General features: G+C 47.0%; 2 protein-coding genes across 2 annotated transcripts in view; one reads left to right on the top strand and one right to left on the bottom strand.

The window, feature by feature from the left end:
• ABCB6 (ATP binding cassette subfamily B member 6 (Langereis blood group)) overlaps nucleotides 1–6,241 on the top strand; it is a 50,352-nt gene extending 44,111 nt beyond the window's left edge. Inside the window, exons 19-20 of the mRNA XM_061609370.1 lie at nucleotides 4,422–4,490; nucleotides 5,616–6,241. Of these exons, the coding sequence (XP_061465354.1) occupies nucleotides 4,422–4,490; nucleotides 5,616–5,868 (322 nt within the window). The 3' untranslated portion in view covers nucleotides 5,869–6,241. The remainder of the gene's footprint in view (nucleotides 1–4,421; nucleotides 4,491–5,615) is intronic.
• A 66-nt stretch (nucleotides 6,242–6,307) lies between these two features.
• LOC133376711 (uncharacterized) lies at nucleotides 6,308–21,488 on the bottom strand. Its single transcript, XM_061609371.1, has 7 exons — nucleotides 20,839–21,488; nucleotides 16,011–16,217; nucleotides 14,944–15,114; nucleotides 14,327–14,458; nucleotides 13,429–13,601; nucleotides 10,635–10,880; nucleotides 6,308–7,751 (listed from the first exon to the last, which is right to left on the bottom strand). The coding sequence occupies exons 1-7, from the start codon at nucleotides 21,437–21,439 to the stop codon at nucleotides 7,554–7,556; spliced, it is 1,728 nt and encodes a 575-aa protein (XP_061465355.1). The 5' UTR covers nucleotides 21,440–21,488; the 3' UTR covers nucleotides 6,308–7,553.
• Nucleotides 21,489–23,071: the final 1,583 nt, after the last annotated feature.

The following is a 23,071-nucleotide window of genomic DNA, read 5'->3' as shown; positions in this document are numbered from 1 at the left end:
CTGTGGCTTCCTTTATAGAATCAATCCATCTCTTGTTTGACCTTCCTCTTCTTCTACTCCCTGCTGTTTTTCCCAGCATTATTGTCTTTTCTAGTGAGCCCTTTCAATTAGGAGAGCCCAAATACTGGTTCCTTACTTGCATCTATAGCTCCATGCAGACACCAGGCCCTGCTGCCATTTTGCAGTCACCTTGGTCCAATATTGAGAGAGAACTTGAATTAGCTATGGCGTAATCCAGAGAGAGGCCCACCACTTAACCGCATGGAGACCTCTGCCTCAGGCAACGTGATAGAAAAGGCAGCAGATTTGTGCCCCCTTTCCTGGTCATCTGCCCACCACCGTTTATAGCTCTAGGAGCACTGCCCCCTCAGCACAGCAAGTCAGCAGCACTCCTGCATGGTTCTCCAGTGATGCCCACACCAGGCAAAATACCTCACTGTGAGGCAGGGTCCTTTCTCAAAGCGAGGCATTCTGTGCGAGGTAACCTCGGAGATCACCTGTGCTGCTTTGCTACAGCAAATACTGTCCAAATTTAGAGCCTGACCATTTTTACTATTCTTAAGGCAATTGCTGCAGCAAAGTGGCAGAAGGGCAGGTGCTATTTGGGGCCACATTTCCCGGGGATCTTCATCAGAGCCAGCAAGGCATCGATCAGGTGGGAGGCCCTGGAGAAGCCTCCACACAACAAAAGCAAAAGGGGGAGGGGAGGTCAGTGTGCAGGGGCAGCACTCAAGGAAGTGGCAGCAGCGGCTGCTCTGTCTCAGGCAGCAGAATGTCATGCCCTGGTCCTGGAGGCCCTCACGTTCTACGAGACAGAAGCCTTTGATTGGGTCATTAAGCGTCCCTTTCAACTTGCATCTTCTCTGGATTACTGCCCGTTGTCAGTACCTAAGAAACAAGAACCTAGTAAGAGCCCTGCTGGATCGGAGCTAAGCTCCATCTAGTCCAGCATCCTGTTTCCAAGAGCGGCCCAGCAGATGCCTCCAAAAAGCAGCAGGCCCACTGTCCCATCCCTCCAAAAACCTGTATTCAGTGGCACATGGAGATTCTGCATAGTTACCATGCTCAGTTGAGAGAGGTTGAGAGAGGGAGAGGAAGGAACTCGGTGAACTGGGATAACACTATCGTAAGCACACAGCATGCATAGATTTTTTTTTTAAGATCAATTCCATTAAAAGATTATTTCAACATATATGGGGCTGAATGATCCAAGACTGTAGAGTACTACCAGACCAGAGTTTGAATCCCTACTCAGCCATGAAGCTCAGTGAGTTGATCTCGGGCCACTGACTCACTCTCAGCCTAACCTACTTCATAGGCTTGTTGTGAGGATAAAATTGGGCAGGGGGAGAATCTTGTTTGTACGCCACCTTGAGCTCCTTGGAGGAAAGGTGGGATATAGATTAATGAGAGAGAGAGAGAGAAGTTGTGAACTTTGCTTGCATGGAAAAGCTTCTGCCAATCATGAGTATAGAGTAGAATAGGGCAGGGGTTCCCAAACTGGTCCATGTACCACTAGTGGTCCACAAGCTTCATTCACATGTCTGATAGCATATCTGCATTAAATATTGTTTTTAATTGTATTTTTATTGGGTGTATTTCTTATATTGCACTTTATTGTGTTACAATTTGAATTCTATGGATGCAAATTGTAATACTATAAAATACAATATAAGAAATAAAAGAAGCAATAAAAATACAATTAAAAACTATACAGCATATTGCACTGAGCACTACAATTGTTACAACAGGCAGAAAAGGTCTTAAAGTGGTTTGCCAAGATCATCAGCAATTTTCAAGAGGTCTGGCGGGAGAAAAAAAGTTGGGAAGCCACTCAAATAGGGTATCTGACTAAAATGATGTGGGGTAACTTTCAAACTTAGCAATTTAACAAGCAGTCATCAGTGATGTTTTAAGGAGTGTTAGGATGTGTGTTCCTAGAGCTGGGTCTCTTGTTTTGCCTTTGTTGCATGCTGCAGCATAGAATCATAGAATAGTAGAGATGGAAGGGGCCTATAAGGCCATCAAGTCCAACCTCCTGTACAATGCAGGAATCCAAATCAAAGCATTCACGACAGATGGCTGTTGAGCTGTCTCTTGAATGTCTCCAGTGTCAGAGAGCCTACTACCTCTGTAGGTAATTGATTCGATTGTCGTGTGGCTCTAACAGTTAGGAAGTTTTTCGTGATGTCCAGTAGAAATCTGGCTTCCTGCAACTTGAGCCCATTATTCCGTGTCCTGCACTCTGGGACGATCAAGAAAAGAGCCCAGCCCTCCTGTGTGGCAACCTTTCATGTACTTGAAGAGTGCTATAATATCTCCCCTCAGTCTTCTCTTCTCCAGGCTAAACATGCCCAGTTCTTTCAGTCTCTCCTCATAGGGCTTTGTTTCCAGTCCCCTGATCATCCTTGTTGCCCTCCTCTGAATCTGTTCCAGTTTGTCTGCATTCTTCTTGAAGTGCAGCGACCAGAACTGGATGCAGTATTCAAGATGAGGCCTAATCAGTGCTGAATAGAGGGGAACTAATACTTCACGCAATTTGGAAACTACACTTCTGTTAATGCAGCCTAATATAGCATTTGCCTTTTTTGCAGACACATCACACTGTTGGCTCATATTCAGCTTCTGATCAACAACAATTCTAAGATCCTTCTCACATGTCATATTGCTGAGCCAAGTATCCCCCATCTTATAACTGTGCATTTGGTTTCTTTTTCCTAAGTGTAGAACTTTGCATTTATCCCTGTTGAATTTCATTCTGTTGTTTTCAGCCCAATGCTCCAGCCTATCAAGGTCCCTTTGAATTTTGTTTCTGTCTTCCACGGTATTAGCTATGCCCCCCAATTTTGTAATCATCTGCAAATTTGATAAGCATGCTCTGTACCTCCTCATCCAAGTTGTTAATACAAATGGAGCACTGGGCCCAGGACCGAGCCCTGTGGTACCCAACTCGTTACTTCCGCCCAGTTTGAGAAGGAAACATTGATAAGCACTCTTTGAGTATGATTCTGGAGCCAACTGTGGATCTACCTGATAGTTGTTCCATCCAGCCCACATTTAGTTGAGATATATTATGTCCACAGCATTCCCACAGACTACAAGGGAGGTTACCGGATCAAAAATGAGATAAGATTAGTTTGGCATGATTTGTTCTTCATAAATCCATGTTGGCTCCTAGTAATCACTGCATTGTTTTCAAGGTGCTTACAGATTGGCTGCTTTATAATCTGCTCCAGAGTTTTTCCAGGGATTGATGTTAGGCTGACTGGTCTGTAGTTCCCTGGTTCCTCCTTTTTGCCATTTTTGAAGATAGGGACAACATTAGCTCTCCTCCAGTCATCTGGCACTTCACCAGTCCTCCATGATTTCGCAAAGATAATAGAGAGCGGTTCTGAGAGTTCTTCAGCCAGTTCCTTCAATACTCTAGGATGCAGTTTATTGGGCCCTGCCGATTTGAGCTCATTCAAAGTGATTAGGTATGTCTTGACCATTTGTCTGTCAAGCTCCAATCCTGCCCCTTCTACTTCGTGTTTCCCGGGAGGGTCATAGACCCTTTTTTGGGAGAAGACTGAGCCAAAGTAGGAATTGAGCACTTCTGCCTTTTCTTTGTCTTCTGTTATCATTTTGCCATCCTCCCTGAGTAGCTGTGCCACCATTTCTTTTCTCTGTCTTTTACTATGGACATACCTGAAGAAAGCTTTTTTGTTGCTTTTAGCATTCCTCGCTAACCTCAGGTCATTCTCAGCTTTAGCCTTCCTGACACCACCCCTGCAATTCCGTGATACCTGCCTGTACTCTTCCTTTGTGGCCTGGCCTTCTTTCCACTTCCTGTATGTGTCCTTTTTTGTTTTCAGGTCATCTCTAAGCTTTTTGCGAAGCCACATTGGCTTCTTCTGCTGTTTCCCCCCTTTTTTCCTTGTTGGAATTGCTTGCCATTGCACTTTTAGAATTTCCTTTTTTAGAAACTCCCACCCATCTTGGGAAAGCCATCTTCCAAAACATCAGGCATGAGCTGAAGATCTCCAAATTATTGGGGAGGAAAAGGAGCTTGCTGTGTTGTGCAGTCAGACGTTGTGTCTGAATGCCAATTTGTGTTGCTGAATCAATATGGTAGGAATTGGCATTGGTGGTGGGTATCTATGGAGTTCAGCACACCTCAGTAATTGCATTGCTACATGCTCAGTGTTCAGCTCATTGCACACACGCTGTACCACCATCACTCAATCCACTTAAGGCGGCTCAGCACCACCACCATACATGTCAGTATGTGTTTCTCCAGGGCTGGGATACATTTAAGTTGTTCTGTGCATTTTCAGGGAGCTCTGATGTGGTGTAATATTCAGAGCACTGAGTTGGGGAGAGATCATTGTTGCATTCTGTCCTGTTGGTGACAGCCTTAAATGATTGTGCTCTCTTTGCAGGCTATCCACTGTGATTACAGCTGATCAGATTCTAGTTATCAAGGATGGCCGAGTGACAGAACGAGGAAGGTAAACTCTTGTCCATGTCCAGGGCAATGTACTCTGTGCTAAAATATATAAATAAGATTCATGTCCAGGTAATCCAACCAAGAAAAAATGGGTTTTGTGGTCTCTATAAATCATGCAAATCAAGGAAATTTGCAAAATGTCTTCCAATTTTGCTCATCGTGGAATGTGGCAAAGAGCCATGTGGAACACTTAAAGCCCTTCACTCAGCCCCTGGGACATCTTGTTCAGCCACCTCTCTGGCTTCTGAGATTTCAGCTCACACACCCTCAAGCATATCTTTGCAATCCCAGAGGGCTAGACGGTAGGTTTTTTGTTTTTAATGAAAGCTTGGGCATTCTTGTTGCATAATGATTCAGTTCTATCATCAGTCACCAGTGAGAGCCACAGATCTATTGTTTTTCTGCACTTCTACAGAACACTAGCATATACCCAATCCCATCCATTTTCCTCCTAACCCAGTTCCAATGGAAGATTTTAATTAATTAATTACTTATCCCACCCTGCCTCTCATTAGTTCTCTTTTATATGGGGAGGAGGACCAGCAGGTGCATTGTAATCTCTTCCAGCACCCATTTAGCCAATTCAAAGAGAGGGAAAGCAAAAGCACACTGCATCCTACAAATTCAAGCATTCTGTCTGTGCCTATTCAGAAGCCTCAGCTACCACCTGCCTCCCTGAGTCTCTTCCACTCCGTCCTTCCCTTCCACGATTCTTTAGCCACAGTAGACAAGGCTGGGGAATTGCAAACACAAAGAGGAGCAGGTGTGAGGGTATAGGGATGGGACCCATGTGGCAGGCCACATATGACACGCTGGGCAGACAGCTTGAATAACTTTGCTTTACTACTTGGAGGTCCTTTTTAGATCTATCCTTTGTCTTTTGTTCCATCCTTGCTGGATCTTTTCTCTCTGTTGGCCAGGCTGTGGCAACCCCTTTATGGCACCCTGAGTTTTAGAGGCATAATGGCCATAGGGTGTGGCTGTGTGTCTCTGGAAAGACCCACCAGGAAGGTGAATGAATGAATGGTGTGGGTCTGTGGATGCTTCTTTCAGTCTCATTCAGAGCTGAGGGGTGTGCCTTCTTCCATGGAGCCTTTTGAAATTAACTCTCTCTGCATCTTAATAGGCATGACCAGCTCCTAAAGAAGGGTGGCCTCTACGCTCACATGTGGCAACAACAAAGTGAGTCGGATGTAGAGAGCAAGGCCAGCCGTGAGTCAAAGTTGAGGGGCAGCAAGAAGGGTGATTCTCTCTATGAATCGGCAACAGGCAGTGAAGAAAAGTCGGCTGCTGAGTCAGAGGGGGCTGAGTCAGAAGCAACTCCCAGCGCTACATCAGAAGCAGGCACCGAACAGAGCGATGATGCCTCCGAGTCATAGCCAAGCACCGGGAAGAACTTCTGAGCAGCCGACAGTGATAGCTGCAGCTCCCAGCAGGATGTGACTTTGAAGCCAAAGAGGCAGCAGCTGCCTCCTCTGCTGTTACGATTTGTGGACTTCCTACGTATGGCACAATGGTGGAGAAGCTCAGGACACCCAGCAGATCCACAAAGTTAGAAATGTGGTCATGGAGACCAAACTTGAGGAAGACTGTGTAGTTCCCAGCGTGCAGCTCTTCATGAGCAGGAACCTACCCAATAGTGCTAGAGCAACATAAAAGTCTATCCTCCAAGCTGCCAGCAGCAATCCAGGGAAACTGTTGTTTGGTAGTCCAGACATATTGTCAGTGAATAGTGAAAGGGGGGAGGTTGGTACCGGGGGGGGGGGGGGGGAGGCTGCCCTGCCGTTCTCACTGGGAAATGTCTTTCCTTGCCCAGATGAATGGGGGGTAGAGGGCATGTGGGAGCGTTGCCTGCAATTTGGATACAATCGCAGAGGAAGTCTGGAGAATGGCTGTGTGTTTTTGTAAGTTCTGATTTTGAGGTGTCTGTTTTAACTTTCATAAACTCTCAAAAGTGTTTTCAGATCCATGGGTCCAGTGTTTTCAGTTTCATCTTCAGAGAAGGACTAGAATAGGGATAGGGAACCCTGTGACCTTCCAGATGTCGCAGAACTACACGTCCCATCACCCCTGACCATTGATCATTCTGGCTGAGGCAGATGGAAGTCTGATTGGGGGGGGCACATTACAAGGCCACTGAGGGGGCCATACACTCACTGATTGTTTACATTTAAAACATGTAAAATAACAAGTGGAGACCTGGAATAATTCATAGCAGGTAGAACTGAAGAGCATGGCATAGAATAAGGAATGACCTCTCAATCCAAGCAGCTGCTTTTCTGTTTGGTGGCTCTATGGAGGTGGCTGGCAGGGGGATCTAATGGTTAATGCTGTTCCTGTTGCAATGCTATTCAGTTTCAGGCAGTCTTGGGCTGAGTGGGCAAACAAGGATGGCATTGGCCAAATATATGAATGATTTACGTGTCCAGCGTTTGATGGAGTTGACATAGACGTAGAAGGATCTAATCCCTAGTTCTGGCCAGTTCAGCCAAGATGCTTCATCTTTGCAGCAACAGACAGACTTCACAATTTTATTGCTTCCCACTCCAACAAGCTACCATGACAATTAAAAACAGCAACTGAAGGAGGAAGCCAAGAACAGTGGCCGTTTATTCAAGGGGTTGGTTGTTTTACAGCATGTCCCCAACCAGTACCTGTGTCTCACCAGAGGGTTTATATTGGGATGGGGAGGAAGAGAAGTGACACACAAGTCTTGCAATTCTAGCTCCCAAGTGAAAGGGGGGAAACTGCCATACACAGGGATGGCAGCACAGTGAGTGCAGTAGAGGGGGTGGGGTACCCACTTCCCCTTCCCATACTTCTGTGACACTTTGCCCTACTAGCTTAAGGGTTGCCACCCTACTGCCTCCATAGATGGCCAGAAAATGCAAAATCCAGGCTTTGCTGCTGGAAATGGCTTTTGAGAGTCCAGTGCAGTGGTTTGCTAATGTGCAACAATAGCTCCATGCCAACCCGTTGCCACCCATCTCCCCTGAAGCTGAGAACCTCCGGGGGGGGGAGTGTCCACGGGGTTCTGATCTTCAGGGCAGTGCCCCACTGAGGCTCAGTCATCCTCCTGCTGCAACTGATGGTGCCTGCTCTGGTACCACAACATGGTGGGAAGATTCTGACAGCCCTGATAGCGACGCTGGCGCTCCTCCTCACCCAGGGGTGGCACAGAATGGCAGGGTGCTCCTGCTAATGTTACATTGAGTAGTTGGGCTGGGGTGCCAGAGGACAAGACCGCAGACCATGGACCCACCTGCAAGGAAAGACAGATGGCTTCATTGGAATACCCTGGGCCACGGTTCAATTAATCACCAGCATCAGTGTTTGTATAGTACTTTGACACAGTGTGCAAAGTGCATTGGATACATTATCTCTAACCCAAACAATCATCCTGCAAGTGGTCAGTAAAGCAAGCCAGATTAAGGCAGTGTGGCTAGCATCCACATGCTCTTAAGAAACGGTAGGTTTCAAGTGATTTCCCTTGTTTGCTGCATCCAGCCCCTTGTCAGTAATGGCTTAACATGTCCATTAATTTCAACTGGCATTGAGCACAACTTAGGCTGGATTCACTGTACTTAATTTAAAAATCAATTCAAACTACTGTGAATGTACACACTTTTTTAGTAGCAACAGTCTGCTTTTGAGCAGTAAAACAGATTGGGTGGGATATAATGAAATGCATATTTTCTGCTTGCAAAGGAACCATATTTCACGTCAAAAGACTACATTACTGCAAGCTTCCACAAACGTTGCATTTTGCTTTCTCATTTTCATTGGGACTTTACCCAACACAGCTGGACAGCATCTCGGTTACATAGCAAAAGTTCAGCCCTGTCCATTCACCAAGTTCAATGTGTAGCATGGCTGCCTCTGCAGCTAAGCATGTCTCTGTATGTAATGCTGCTGCCCAATTGATTTTCAACTCTTTTCCCATACACCTCTTAGCAGAGGAGAAACCAAACCAGCTCCAAGATGGGCCCCATCTGTGCTATACATTTAAAACAGTACTATATCACTTTAAACAGCCATAGCTTCCCCAAAGAATCCTGGGAACTCATTTGTTAAGGGTGCCGAGAGTTGTTCCCCTTACAGAGCTACAATCTTCAGAATGATTTAACAATCCCTCTTCCCAGGGAACTCTGAAAATTGTAGCTCTGTGAGAGGAATAGGGGTTTCCTAACAACCTCAGCACCCATAAACTACAGATCCCAGGATACCCTTTTTTTTTTTTTGAGAGGGTCATATAATGCTTTAAAGGTACAGTGCAGATGGGGCCATGGTGTACGGCTTGGCAGTATAGAAGGCTGTGATCGGCGTTGAAGCTGTTGCATACCAGGGGCCAGTTTTCATCTGTGTTAACTGGCCAAGCATCTCTGACCCTAGAGACTGGGTGCCTCAGCTCCCACTCCCCCCCCCGAACTGGAAGGAATGCCTAGGGAGTCCTGTCACCCAGTTAATAATGTTGCTCCAATCATAGAAGCTGTCGCTTTGCACTGGAGAGACACCTGTGGCTAATGCCACCTGCCAAAAAGCAGTGTTACAACAGGGGCAGTAGTGTAGCGGCAAATAGAGAAGTGTAGGGTCCCTCTGTGAGTCATGCCACACCTCCCATTGCCACCCCTTCTAAGGTTATACCACTGACACTATTGGGGCCTGCGTAACTGACTTAGAAAGCTACAGCAATAAAGAAAAAAAAACCCATGATGATGTATGGAAGCTTCACCCTCTCAGTCCTCATGGATGGATCCCTTCCCATTTGATTCACCATCACACATAGATTAACCAACCCCCTTGCACACTCCCTTAGTCCCAAAGCTAGTCCCCATCGGCCTTCCACAAGATAATCATCCCCCCCCAAACAACACTCACCAGCCAAGTACTGTGGCCTGCAAGTACTTCACAACCTGCATTTTTGTAATTTCATATAGACAGCAAATAGGAGTTTTGTAAAGTCTCAGACAAACCGCCCTGCATTTTTGGCCACAGACTTCATAGGGCAGCCTGCCTTTGTCAGATGAGACTACTACTGGTAACTTTCATTTTTCTTTTTTTGGAGACAAGTCTTTCTCAGTAGATTAAAGAAAGAAGCTAAGCAAGTCTAGGAAGATAGTAAAAGGACTGCCTTATACTGAGTCCATCTTGCTCAGTACTGTCTACATTGACTGTCAGCAGCAATCCAGGGTTTCAGGCAAGAGTGTCTTCCAGCCCCACCTAGAGATGCCAGGAACTGAACCTGGATCTTCTGCATGGAAAGCAGATGCTCTGCCACTGAGCTACGGCCCTTCCCCATTGAAAGCCTATTTTCATGAAGGCATTTTTTAAAAAGCATATTGTGGTTTTAGAAGCTCATTTGTTGAAAATCCCTCCATGCTTTCTCCACCCCAAGGTTATGTACCTAGAATAATAAAATGACCCTAACTCACGTGAATTATTTAACTATCATTCTTCTTATCTCTAATCTTGTCATACAATCCAGTGAAAGAAAGAAAAATGATTGGGTTGCATGATACTATAGCAGATTTATCTTGATAAAATAGGTTGTTTTATCACCTATTTTATCAAGATAAATTTGCTATAGTATCATGCAACCCAATCAGTGATCAATGAAGCTTACTCCCACATAAATCAAGTTAGCTTTAACATGTTGGTGTCACTGCCTTCCTAGCTGAAAAAAAATGCTTCCTCATCTGCTCCTCCCACAGCAGCAGCATCCATTCCCCACAGGGAGCAGATTAAGGCATGTCTACTCAGAATTAAGCTCCATTGGGTTCAATGGAACTTACTCCGAAGAATTTTGTCTGGGCAAAGTTTGACAGAGAAGGAAAGACATTGTTTTGAATAATCTGTTGCTCATATAACAAACTGAGGAAGAAGCACCCATTTTCCTTCTGCGTTTGCAAATTATAATGCCCTGGCATTTTGTCTGGAATAAACAAGCAGCACTGGGATCACATGAGGGACCTTGACTGAGGGGCAGAATACATGCTTTGCATGCGGAAGGTCCCAGGTTCAATCCCAGAGAGCTCCAGTTGAAAGGATCAGGAAGCAGAACAATGTGTTCCTGCGCTCTACAAATGCTGCCACTAAAATGTTGGACCTTGAACAACCACGGGCCCTCTGCTTCCACATCACTTACCGGCAACATATGCTGGAGCAGACATTGGTCAGGCTGTAGACCTGCCCAGAACTCAGCAAAAGCTGACCCACCATTAGTGGTAGTGCTACGTACTAGCACCACATTGGGATGGCGCTGTGATGCCCTTAGCTTCTTCATCAATGGCCCTGGGTAGCTCTGGTCAAGGAAGAGAAGAACCCTGCGAGCATTGCAGCTTTCCAAGTCTGCCAGGAACTCTGAGATGGGGTACCGCTCTTTAGGATCAGCCTGTTGTGGGGAAGGGACAGCTCATCAGCATGTGCCCCGTGGTCACAAACACACCCCTCCCCTGCTCTACAGTTCAGAGATCAAGGGAATTCCACCACCTGGGAGTTTGAAAGGAGTGGATTAAATAGGAAAGAGCAAGCCAGGGCCAGCATATCCCTGCAAAAACTGGTGTTGTTTTCTCCCTGCAGGCACACATGAAAGAGCTGGACGAGCCTTTGAAGGGAAGAGAAAAGAGGAGAGGGCTACAGCCTCCACCTGCAATTCTGTAAGCGTCTTCCTCCAGTTGGGCTGCCCAGGACATGCTGGGACAGGTGAGATGATTCCCCCCCATCTCTCCCCTCTGCAAGAGTGGCTCACTTCCCTTCCATTTCCAGCCAATGAAACCTCCGGACACTTGCAGATGGCTCAACACAGGCCCTATACGGGGCCTTCCCAAAGGGCTGTTGCCACTTGGTATGTCTGCACATACATCTTTGGTAGCCTGGGCACATTTTCCTACCCCTATGTGGGAATCTGAATTTGGGAATTAGGTGAATCCTTAACCTCATTAGTTCACAGGCAAAGTTTTTTTAAAGCTGTTTACTCAAGTATGGATTTCTCCAGTCTACAAATCTTGCCGCCCTGGGCTCCTGCTGGGAGGAAGGGTGGGATAGAAATCAAATAATAAATAAATAAATAAATAAATAAATCTTCCCAGCATTTCCATAGTTAGCTCCCGCCTTCACTGCCCCCTGCAATCCTGTTGGTCTTTCTTCCCTCACCCACAGCATGCTGAGTGTGTGAAAGTGTCCCATCACACAAACATTCCCAGCTCAACGAGGTTACATTAGTACGCTATGGCTAAGATCCTTTTTTTATATATTTCATGATTAAGTGTGACTCTAAGAGCTAACCTCTTGCATGCTTTGTCCTGCACCAACCTGGCTGGGCACTGGGCAGGAGGCTTGTGTGTTTGTTCATACCCTGTTGCTGTGGCTATTGCCACAGCTGCTGCCTGGGTAAGCTCAAAATTCTAACGTTTTTAGGGAGGAGTGGTGAAAAATGTCATGACTGGTTTCCTATCAGATTGCTGTGGGTAGTGCTGTGGCTGTCCAGATTCAGCCAGAGACAATACCTGGGCATTGCTGCAGACTCCTTGACAAAAGAATATAAAGCCCTGTTAACAGCACTGAACAGTGTTTGTATGGAGACTAATTTAGACTGTTTCCTCTAAGTGTGTCCCTCTTTCTCCCTCTGCTTAGCTTATTTGGGGGGTCATTCTCTGAGAAAAAAAGCTTATTTATTTAGCCTGCAGAGGATTAGGAAATAGCACCCCAATAGATGACAGCATTGTCCCTGCTGTGATATCAGCGGCACCACCTTGTCCCTGCTTCATTGCATTCAGTGCTGTATATCTTGCGCATGCTTATGAATTCACCTACTGAGGTTGTACAGAAGGGGGGGGAGGCACACATCCTCCACACAACCTCCTCATCTCCAAGCTCTCCAGTGATGTCACACCCGGATCCATCATGCCATCCCTGCACCCTGCAGTAATTCCCACTCCACCCCTTAGCCGGGGAGCAATTCAGCTATGCATATGGAATTCCTGTAGGAGAGAGCTGGAATCTATGATGGACACGGAGGACAGGGCAGAACCTACCTCCATTACATCTGGGTCACACCAAAGAACTGCTCTGGCCATACTCAGATAATGATGGATGAGCTTAGTGATTAAAAAAGAAATCCTCAAAGAAATGAATAGCAAGTTCATTTTGGCCACATTCACACCATACATTTATTCCACTATTATTCTACTTGAAACAGTCCTGGCTTCCCCCAAAGAATCCTGGGAAGAACAGTTTATGAAGGGTGCTGAGAGTTGTCAAGAGATCCCTATTCCCCTCACAGAGCTACAATTCCCCCCGAGTGGTTTAACAGTCAGTCTCTCTTCCCAAAGAACTCTGGTATTGTAGCTCTGTGAGGGAAATACGGATCTCCTCTCAGTACGTTTCACAAACTACAGCTCCCAGGATTCGGGGAAGCCAGGACTGCAGCCACATTCACACCATACATTTATTCCACTAGTATTCCCCTTTAAACAGTCACGGCTTCCCCCAAAGAGTCCTGGGAACAGGAAGTTTGTGAAGGGTGCTGAGAGTTGTTAGAAGACTTCTATTCCCTTCACCGAGTTACAATTCCCAGAGTTCCTTGGAAAGAGGGGTTGATTGTTAAACCACTCTGGGATCTGGAGTTCTGTGAGGAGAATAGGGGTCTCCTAACAACTCTCAGCACCCTTCACAAACTTCAGTTCCCAGGACTCTTTGGGGGAAGCCAGGACTGTTTCAAGTGGAATAATAGTGGAAGAAATGTATGGTGTGAATGTGGTCTTTGCCTACAGAGATGTTTTGGGCTGTGATGTTTAAGACAGGGCAGAGACGAGGGCTGGCACAGCGCAGGCTGCTGGAATTAGTCCTTGGGATAGACAATTCGTGGTAGCTCTTTGGGCAACCCCCCCATAGCCTCCCTTTTGTTTCCAACCCAGCACACACACATACAGGCCACTCACAATGCCATTTTGGTTGGCATCCCACAGCAGCATGGTGCCGTCGCTGGCTGCTGGGCTGTTGAGGTAGAGAACCAGTGAGTCAGCACAGTGCAGGCTCCGACAGACCAGGGCTAGGTGGGAACGTATCGCTGCCTTCTCTGTGGCTGGGTGCACGTCACCCATCTCCCCAGTCACTGCTCAGGGAAAAAAAAGAGAGAGGAAGCTAGCTGCTGATCTCATGTCCCAAAGATCTCTCTTTCCTCCCATCTCATACACTACGGCAGCCTTTCCCAACCTTTGGATCCCCAGATGTTGCTGGACTACAATTGCATTATTCCTGACCATTGGCCACGCTGGCTGGGGCTGAAGAGAGTTGTAGCCCAGCAACATCTGGGAACCCAAAGGTTGGGAAAGGCTGCACTTCAGCATCCTCATTCTTCCCACCACCCAGATGCTCCTTCCTCCCACTCCACACACACGCACGCACACTCCTTCAGCCTGCCCATTTGGGAAGGGGCCAGCCAGGGCTGGCAGCATGGGAATATTTGCTAGGTTCTCTCGTCAGCCCACTCTGCAAAAGTCCAATCGGTGGTTTTGTCTGTGCCGTGCAGGCTGGCCCATCATTTTCACGAGGACGAGATCCCAAAGGGCCCCTTCGTCACCAGGTGCTTTCACCCCCCAGCATTTTCTCCAGTGGGGGAGATGGTAGGCTGGCACTCTGAAATGCAAGACTCCCCATGCAGAAGACTGGTAGCAAGGAGGAGAAGCAGAAGCATGGAACAGATCCAACACTGCCTAGCCTCTGAAGAGCAGCCCTTGGCATCCAGACACCATTAGTGCCAAAAAGACACCCTCCTGGGAAAACAAGGGGCACTTCCCACCCTTGCAGTGGGCAGCGAGCTCTCTTTTCCACTAGTACCTGAGGCCTGCCCTTCACTCGCAAAGAAGGCCTTGATGTGCTCTTGGCGGAAGCCGTTCCGTCGAAGCATCTGGTAGAAAAGCAGCAGGTTCTGGGCATGGTGGGGGTAGGTGACTTGCTCCTGCCAGCCACCTAGGAGAGAAGAACTGTCAGCTACCTGGAAAACTGTGGAGAAGGAGAGGCTGATGGTGGCGGCAAGGGGTGAAGGAGTACTAACCCTTCCCCATAAGGAGAAAAGGGGCCCTTAAGCTCACGCCTAGCTCAACAAAGCCATAAGCTCAGCAGCTGAGCATTTGTTTTGCATGCAGAATGTCCCAGGTTCAATCCTTGGCATCTCCAGGTAGGAGCTGGGAAAATCCCTTGCCTGGAACCCTGGAGAGCCACTGCCAGTCACTGTAAACGATATTGATCTTGATGGACCAGTAGTCTGATTCTGTCAGTACAAGGCAGCTTTCTATGCACCCTTGGACTGGGTCTCAGATCAGACCCACCCTCATCCGAGGTACCCACTGTTCAAGAGCAATGGGTTTGGATTCCCACCATTCTTCCCCCACCCCTAGCCAATCAGTCACAGGCAGGAACCAGCCCTTCCTAGGAGCCCTCACACCACGCCACACCTGCAATCAGCACAGCATGATCACATGTCTGATACATGCGGCATGACTTGTACATTGGAAGCTGCTGGCGATGGCACCGCCGAGTGTTCTTATTGAGCTCGCAGTAAGCGGCCGTGGAACTGGAGCTAATGAGGGGCAGAGGCTCAGGGCATGGGCTGTATCCACGGAGATCTGTGGAAGGAAGGAAATGATGAGTGTGGTCAGATGGAGTCCAGGCCAAGGAAAGATTTGTGACAACAAGCTCTGGTTCTGCAGAGCTCCCTCCCAGCCGAGATCCTTCCTGACCGTATATCACTTAGGAAAGACCTTTTTATTTCAGCAGGCATTTTAAGTCAGTTTCACTGATTTTATCTTTATTATATCTTTTTAACCTTGTTGCACACCACTTAGAGACTGAGGTGTTATACAGTATAGAAATGGTTGAAATAAATGTTTTGTTTATTTATATCCCACCTCTCCTCCAAGGAGTTCAAGGTGACGTACATGGTTATCTCCCTTCCCATTTCATCCTCGCAACAACCCTGTGAGGTAGGTTAGGATGACAGACAGTGACTGGTCCAAAGTGACTCAGTAAGCTTCATGGCTGAGCGGGGATCTGAACCCTGCTCCCCCAGTCCAACAGCTACACTACACTGCGTCATCTTCCTGAATTTACTGCTACTGCATCCTATGCAGAGCTTGGAAAAGTTACTTTTTTGAACTACTACTCCCATCAGCCTAATCCAGTGGCCATGCTGGCTGGAGCTGATGGGAGTTGTAGTTCAAAAAAGTAACTTTTCCAAGCTCTGATGTTGCTCCACTGCCCACTTACCAACCTTTGGAATTCCTAAATCCTGAAAGCAGAGGTTTTCCTTAAAGTTTACCATCATGATCCAGTCATGTCCTCACGACATGTTTCAGGCCAGGAACATCCCTGCTTGTCTGCTGCTTCTTTCCTCCCTACAGCCACTTTGGAGAGGAGTGGCTGTGGGGTGTAGCTTCCGTCAGCAAGGACAGCAGGACAAAAGTTTCTGACCTCCTCCTCCATACAGCCCATAATTCTCCCCAGGCCCAGTCCAGGCACCTACCCATGCAGTGCAACTTCTGGAGATGTTTCAGGTCCTGAGCCACCACCACCATGGGCAGAAAATGGATCTCACAGAGACCAACTGGGGGTTCCTCGCGGCGAATGCGTGCTGCAGACCGCTGGCTCCTTCCCTTCCCACGTCCCGGCCTGCGCTTCAGTTGGTTCTCACAGCGGCTCCTCTGGGCCGGAGTCAAGCATTCGTAGCTGCCTGCAAGGAAAGCACAAGCATGTTTGGAATAAAACCTGCAGAGAAACATCACAGCTGCTTTCCTGCAAAAAGATACACACAGGTCTGTCTTGCTTCAGTGGCAGTAGGACTAATGGAGCTGCTCTCTCAATAGTAAAATAACATTCCACGTTGGGTGTTGGCTCATCCAAAGCTGCCACTGCTCCCTTTCCACAAATCATGAAAGGATCAAACATGAGAGCACAAAGTTTTGCTCTTTGGCTGTCTCTGAGCAAAACCAGAACCCAATTAAGGTGCTCAGAATGTGAGGTCAGCAATGGAGGTGTGTTAAACTGAAACACAGAAATCAAAACAAGAGACAGTATTTACCACCACTTGTGGTGGGACTGCCTCCACCCCAGGTGGCCGGGTTTTGAGACAAAGCTTCTGAAGAAATTAATTTCATCGTGAACAAGACGTTCTTGCCAGTACCTTCCCTGGTGCTCCTGTACATCTGGGAGGGCCCAAAAAAGGTCAAGGCCTGGAAAAAAATACTAGTATTTGCTTTGCTAATGGCAGTAAGAATGAGTCACTTGCTTTTGGTAGTTTCTAGAGGGGGCCACCATTAAGACCTGGTATGGCAGGTCTTATCTAGACATGCTGGAAAAAATGACCCAAAGTGTTTGACTGTTTAGGAGTCAAATTCAGCAATACACGCTTTATACAACATAGTTTAATTTTACTTATTTGTCAGCAGGACAAGAGCTCAAAAAAGGTTTAACATAGTATGAGCTTCTTCAGAATGGATAATGGCAATAAATTCCTTGCTTCAGTTGTGATATACAAAAAGTTTATAGAGCATTTGTATGCAACACATACCTTCAACCCTGTGCAAAGGCCAGTGAAAATATATTCTTTTTCTTTATTTTGCTTTATTTTATACTACATATGACTACTTGCTTCCTACTTTGCTGGAACCACATATTAGTTATGTATTTTTTTTATATTTAAAACTTCAGTAAGAATTTTTTTAAAAAACCCAGCAACAAGCCACAATTCCCTGCAAAGAGCTACTTAATGTTCCACACTACCTCTCTGTTGTAAACTGTGCAGAACTAAGTCAGACTCTTGTCTCCCCAAGTAGAGTAAGCAACTATTGCCACCTGGCACAAAAAAAGGTAAATGTACTGCCTTCAAGTCGATTCCAACTTATGGCGACCCTGTGAATAGGGTTTTCATGAGGCTGAGAGGCAGTGACTGGCCCAAAGTCACCCAGTGAGCTTCATGGCTATGTGGGGATTCAAACCCTGGTCTCCCAGGTTGTAGTCCAACACCTTAACCACTACACCACACAGCTCCTTCCAAAAACAGAGGAAAGACTGAGCCACATGGCAAAGGAGAAACTGAAAGACGCTTGGTGGGAACGAAAGGAGTTGCTTGTCATACTGCAATATTTGGCAAGTTAATTCACAAGATCTAAAATGGAGTACATGGTTAATGATTCAAGGTGGTTAAAAAAAAGTTAACTTAAAAAGAATGAAAGTTAATTATTTTTAATATGAAAACTTACAAAAACTTGGATGACAGGCACCATCTGAGAATATGCATTCCCCAGCATCACCACCACCTCCATTCTCTTAGCCATATGAATGTCTCTTCTAAGGTGGGACCTGCACTAGCATGTGCATAAATAATCAAAAAGCAAAACAGGATGCTTTTTTTCCCTCTTTCAGGAATATCGTTTTGATTTGCATATAATAAACCAATCAACTTGAGCATCTATAACAGCACAATCCTAACCATGTCTACTCAAAAGTAAAGTCCACCTGAATTCAATTGACCTTACTTCCAAGTAAGTGGGGTGAACATTGCAGCCTAAACCCCTAAGCTTTCTTTAATCAGGCAACAACCCTACTTTTCAACATCAGTGAGAAAGAGGGAGGGCAGGGAGAAAGCATTACTGGTTCATTTCTCAAAGAGGAGGGGGCCACAGCTTAAGCCTATCTAAAATATCCACTTTGTGGCCAGAAAACATTGTCCCACGTATATGGGAATGGTTCTGGTTGCAGAGCAGTGAAATAAATGCTCCACATACGCTCTATCTTATCTCACACATGATTCTAAGACATTCAAAGGGCTGAACTTGAATTCAAATTAAGCCCTGAAAGACATCCTGAGAATTAGCCCCTCAATGATATTCATGCTGAACAAAGATATTCTCCCCAGCTGAGCCTCCCACCTGTTGCCCTGTGCACTGCAGCACCCTCTAGGGCTGTCTCCATGCTAGACTCTCCCCGTGATGCCACCTCTGCCTTTCTGATGACAGAACCACAGTTGCTCCTAGAGACAGTCTCCTCTCATTCCACCACCTTCTCCTTCCACAGCAGCTGGTGTAGGTATGTTAGCCTCTAGAGATCCCAGGATCAGAGATGCCCCTCTAGCAGCAGCTCCCCTCCTGGCTATCCCCCAGTCATCAGAGTAATCCCAGCAGACTGGGCTCAGGATGTGCCTGTTGTACCCGCGGAGCCACCAGAAGGGCTACTGAGGTAGGAACAGCTCCCCCTCTCCACACACAACTTTTTTTTTTTACAATAATTTTTATTCAAATTTTCATAAAACATACAAAACAAAGTCATAAAACATTCAAAGACAAAAAACAAAACAAAAATGATTAAACAAAAAAATAAAATGTTGACTTCCCATTTGTCACAGATCAAATCAGTTATAGGTCTACAATATATAACAATCCTGTCTTTTAAATTATATTATAAAATCACTTTCCTCCAGTAGTTATCTTAATTAATCATCAAATCTCATAAACATTACTTTATTCTTTCCACAAAAAGTCAAAGAGAGGTTTCAATTCTTTAAGAAATATATCTATCAATTTTTCTCCAAATAAACATGTCGATTAATCCATCTCGTTAATAATAATAATAATCTTATTGTCATAACCATAGTCCAAATAAACATATCGATTAATCCATCTCATCAAAATCTGTTAGGTCCAATAATTTCAATAGCCATTATTCCATTATCCATATTAATTCCATCTTCCATCTTCAATAGTCCTGTTAAATCCAGTAATTTCAGTGTCCAATCTTCCATTATCAGTATTCCATAATAATCTTGCTGTCATAGCCATAGTCATATAATAAGAGTCTGATGGGAATTTCCTCTATCCCAAATATTTTCTTGCCATCAATTCTGAATAAGTTGCTGAAATATTGTTGTAAAGTCATATCTCTGTTCTTCTTTTTTACAGAATGCACTGGCTCATCTCTTCAGAGTTTTTCCATTGTCACATGGCTGCAGTTAATTCCATAGATTTTCTCTATATCAAGCTCCATCACATCATTCCAGTCCAGAAGATTATCCAAGCCATTGATAACTTTATCTCTAATATCTTCATTAATTTCTTCAGAGATAACGTTAAATTCCAAACAGTAGATTTTATTTCTAATATCCAAAAACTCCAGATCTTTTTCCAATTCCACATTTGTTCCAATCTCCAGGGCTTGTATCTTCCCTTTATTTTTTCTTTTCTCATCTCTGACCACACACAACTTCTTGATGGAATGGAGATACTGTGAGAGCCCCGGGCAATCTAGATGGCTGCGGTTTGCCACCAGCAAAATGAAAGCAGGTGTTTGGAAGGCAGAGGGAGTAAGCAATGAGAATAGGAGCAGGAAGGAGAGAAATGGGGGAGAGAGGGGGAAAAGACCACAAAGATCCCTACATCCACCCCTCAAATCACTAGCCAGCCTTATCTTGGAGGAAATCCTGTTGCAACCCTAAACATTGCCCCTGCACTGTGGAATGCCCTTCCCTCTGCCATATGCGAAGCATCATCCGTCAATTGCTTAAGAGGCATCACTTTGCTCAGGCTTTTCCTGATGCAGAAGACGGAACCCTGATTACTGAATTCTTGGTTTTTATCTTTTTATAATGCCATTTTACTGGGTTTTGTATGTTGTATTTCTGTTTTTTATGATGATACCTGTTTATGACTTTTGTTTTGCATTTTAGTAAAGCACTTAGAGATTTTAAAATATTAAGCAGTCTAGAAAAACTTTTAATTAATTCATTAGCTAATTATACCCATTTTTAATTAGCTCATGCCTATAAACAAAAGCACAGAGACACCACAGGGGAAATGTGATTGGGCGCTTTGCCCCCCTCTCCACACATCCTGTTTCTTGTCCTTTTAGGAACTACAAACAGCACTCAGCCCAAAAGCAATGAATGCTCCAGAAGAGGCTACAAACTATCTGGAGAGGTGGTCCAGTTTGTGAGCAAGAAGGTGAGGAGGAGGATTAAAGGTTGGGTGGTGCATATAACCAGCCAGCAATTCCTATGAGAAAAGAATGTCCTGGGGGCTGGATGCAGTTACTCAGTGGTGAAGGAAAGGCGCTCTGCATACGCTTGGAAACAGTTTACTCTACAATTGTCCCACATCGTTCAGGCTTGAATGCGAGCGATCAGCACAAGCTCCAGCTCTAACCTGGGCCTTGCCACCACGGATGCCCAGATGGGACGGGAGCAAATAGGAAAGGAAGGGGGCCAGGCCAATATGTTCTGTGCCGGGAGTGGTCATCCTCGGGCATGTAAGCAGGAGAGTAGGCGACGGTGTCTGTGGCCTGTGGATGCGGCATTTACTCACCCAGGTAGAGGCTGTCACGGCTCCGGCATCGACGCGGGCTGACGCTGAAGTCGACATAGAACAGCAGCAGGGGGTGACCGAAGTTGGCGCCAGGGGTGGGGTCCAGCACTAGGATGGCGTCTTGCGCCCAGGGCGCGACGACCAAACGCTGCTGGCTGGCGCTATGGTTGCGGCTGGAAACTAGGGGCGCGCTGGGCCTATCTCCCCAACCGTCGGGCAGGAGCGCTCGCACCTTGTGGCCTGGCCGGGCGGGCTCGGAGACGTAGACGGCGGGCCCGGGCCCTTGGGAGAGCCGCGCCAGGCGCTGGCACTGCGGCCGCGGCAAAAGCCCGCCGCGCTCAGGACACTGCGCCGCCGCCACGTGCCGAAGCGCTGCCGCCGCCCAGCGCGCCACCCGAGCCTCTGAGAAGCGGCTCCCCGACGGAGCGGCCGCGCAGGACCAAGCCAAGGAGGCAGCAGCCAGCGCCAACAGCAGCGGGGCCATGGGGCGACTGGGACCCTCGCCGTCCGCCCCGCCGCAGCTGCTCCGCACTCTTTGCCTGGCCAGCGGGGCTTCTAGTCCCCGCCCTGCCCCGAGAGGAGGAGGTGGAAGAGGCGGCATGTGGGGGGAGCCTATGGCTGCGTCCCTCCCAACCCCACGTCCCCTCTTGCTGGCTCCTGGGCAGCCCCTTTTGTCCCAAGAGTCCACAGTTCCTATTATCCTACCCTGCTGTCCTTTCGGCTTGCCCTCTCTTGGCGCCCTCGTCTGCTCTCCACATGGAGAATGACGAAAGTACAGGACAAACGCCCTTCCGTTGGGCGGCTGTGGGTCAAGATCAAGGAGAAAACAGGAGGAAAGTCAAGAGTCGGACGGAAGAAGGGTGCATGTGCAGAATGCATTTTTCAGCATTAACTAACCGAAGGCCATGGACGAGCACAGGGAACAATTATCAAGACAGGCGTGTGTCTCTCCATCTCTCTTTTTAGAAAGTGTTCACATCACTAGGTGTAGAACCCCCCATTGTTTTGCTCTATTAGGCAGCAATCTTAACCCCACTTACCAAGAGTAAGCCCCACTCTGTTCAATAGACCTTGCTTCTGGACAGACATTGCAAGGGTTGCTCTGTTGGTGTGGTTGTCATGTTCATTCCAGTTCATAGAAATATTGTTCTAAGGGACGTATAACTCTTGAGAATAATTAAATATTTCCACACCCCTTTATGCCCGTACTGTGTTATGCTCCGCACCTCACACACTTTGGGACGAGACCTCGTGGCTTGGGAACCGGAGACGAGAATATTACCCACCCATCCTACACACACACTTCACAAACAAAGGCCAAGTGGTTTGTTTACAGCTCCCATCATTCCTGACCACCGGCTAGCCCGGCTGGGGTTGATGGGAAATGGAGTCCTGTCCAACAACACCTAGAGAGCCACAGATTCCCCCTCCCTGGTGTAGGCAATGGGGCCCGTGATCTGGGTCAGTATAAGGCAACAGGTTCTTAAATTAACGGGGAAAGCGATGATCTCCCCGGTGGTTTCATAGAGCAGGTTAACAGAAGAGCCCTGCTGGGTCAGGCCAATGGCCCATCTAGTCCAGCATCCTGTTCCCACACGCCTATGGGCAGATGCCTATGAGAAGCCCGCAAGCAGGACCTGGGCACACTCTCTCCACTTGTGACCCCAGCAACTAGTACAGTACTCAGAGGCACGCTGCTTCCCACAGACAGCTGAGGGAGAAGAACATAGGCGTCGTGGCTAGAGTTGGAAAGAAGTATCAGAGAAACGCAGCCGGGGCTTATCCACGACTGGTACATTGAGGACGGTGGTTCTGAAGGAAGCGACAGACTCTCTGTCATGAACGACAGGGAGCACGACGTGGACTAAGGCACACCCGATGTCTTGAGGGGGATAAAGTTATACGTCGAGAATCAGATAATAATAAGCACACACACACACACCAAAAAATACACAAACGTCGGAACTTAAGTTGGGATGCCTTCTTTTGCAATCCGAAACTTAACGTGCATTGCGGTCCTCGACCTCTCTCGCTCGCTCGCTCGCTCGCTGTTGTCGCCGGTGCCGGGACACGACAGGAAGGCGGCGGCTGCCATAGAGCCCTCGCTCACTCGCTGTTGTGGCCAACTAGCTGGTCCCGCACACTGACAGCGCAGTCCCACCCATCGTTAGCTGCAAGTAAGCCCTACTGTGTTCAGTGGAGCTTATTAAGTTGACTTTTATTATAAGTCAGA

This window comes from Rhineura floridana, chromosome 2 (genome assembly GCF_030035675.1).
Source record: "Rhineura floridana isolate rRhiFlo1 chromosome 2, rRhiFlo1.hap2, whole genome shotgun sequence".
Lineage (NCBI taxonomy): Eukaryota > Metazoa > Chordata > Lepidosauria > Squamata > Rhineuridae > Rhineura > Rhineura floridana.
The sequence above is the reverse complement of the archived record's forward strand: the minus strand, read 5'-3'. Positions and strand labels throughout refer to the sequence as shown.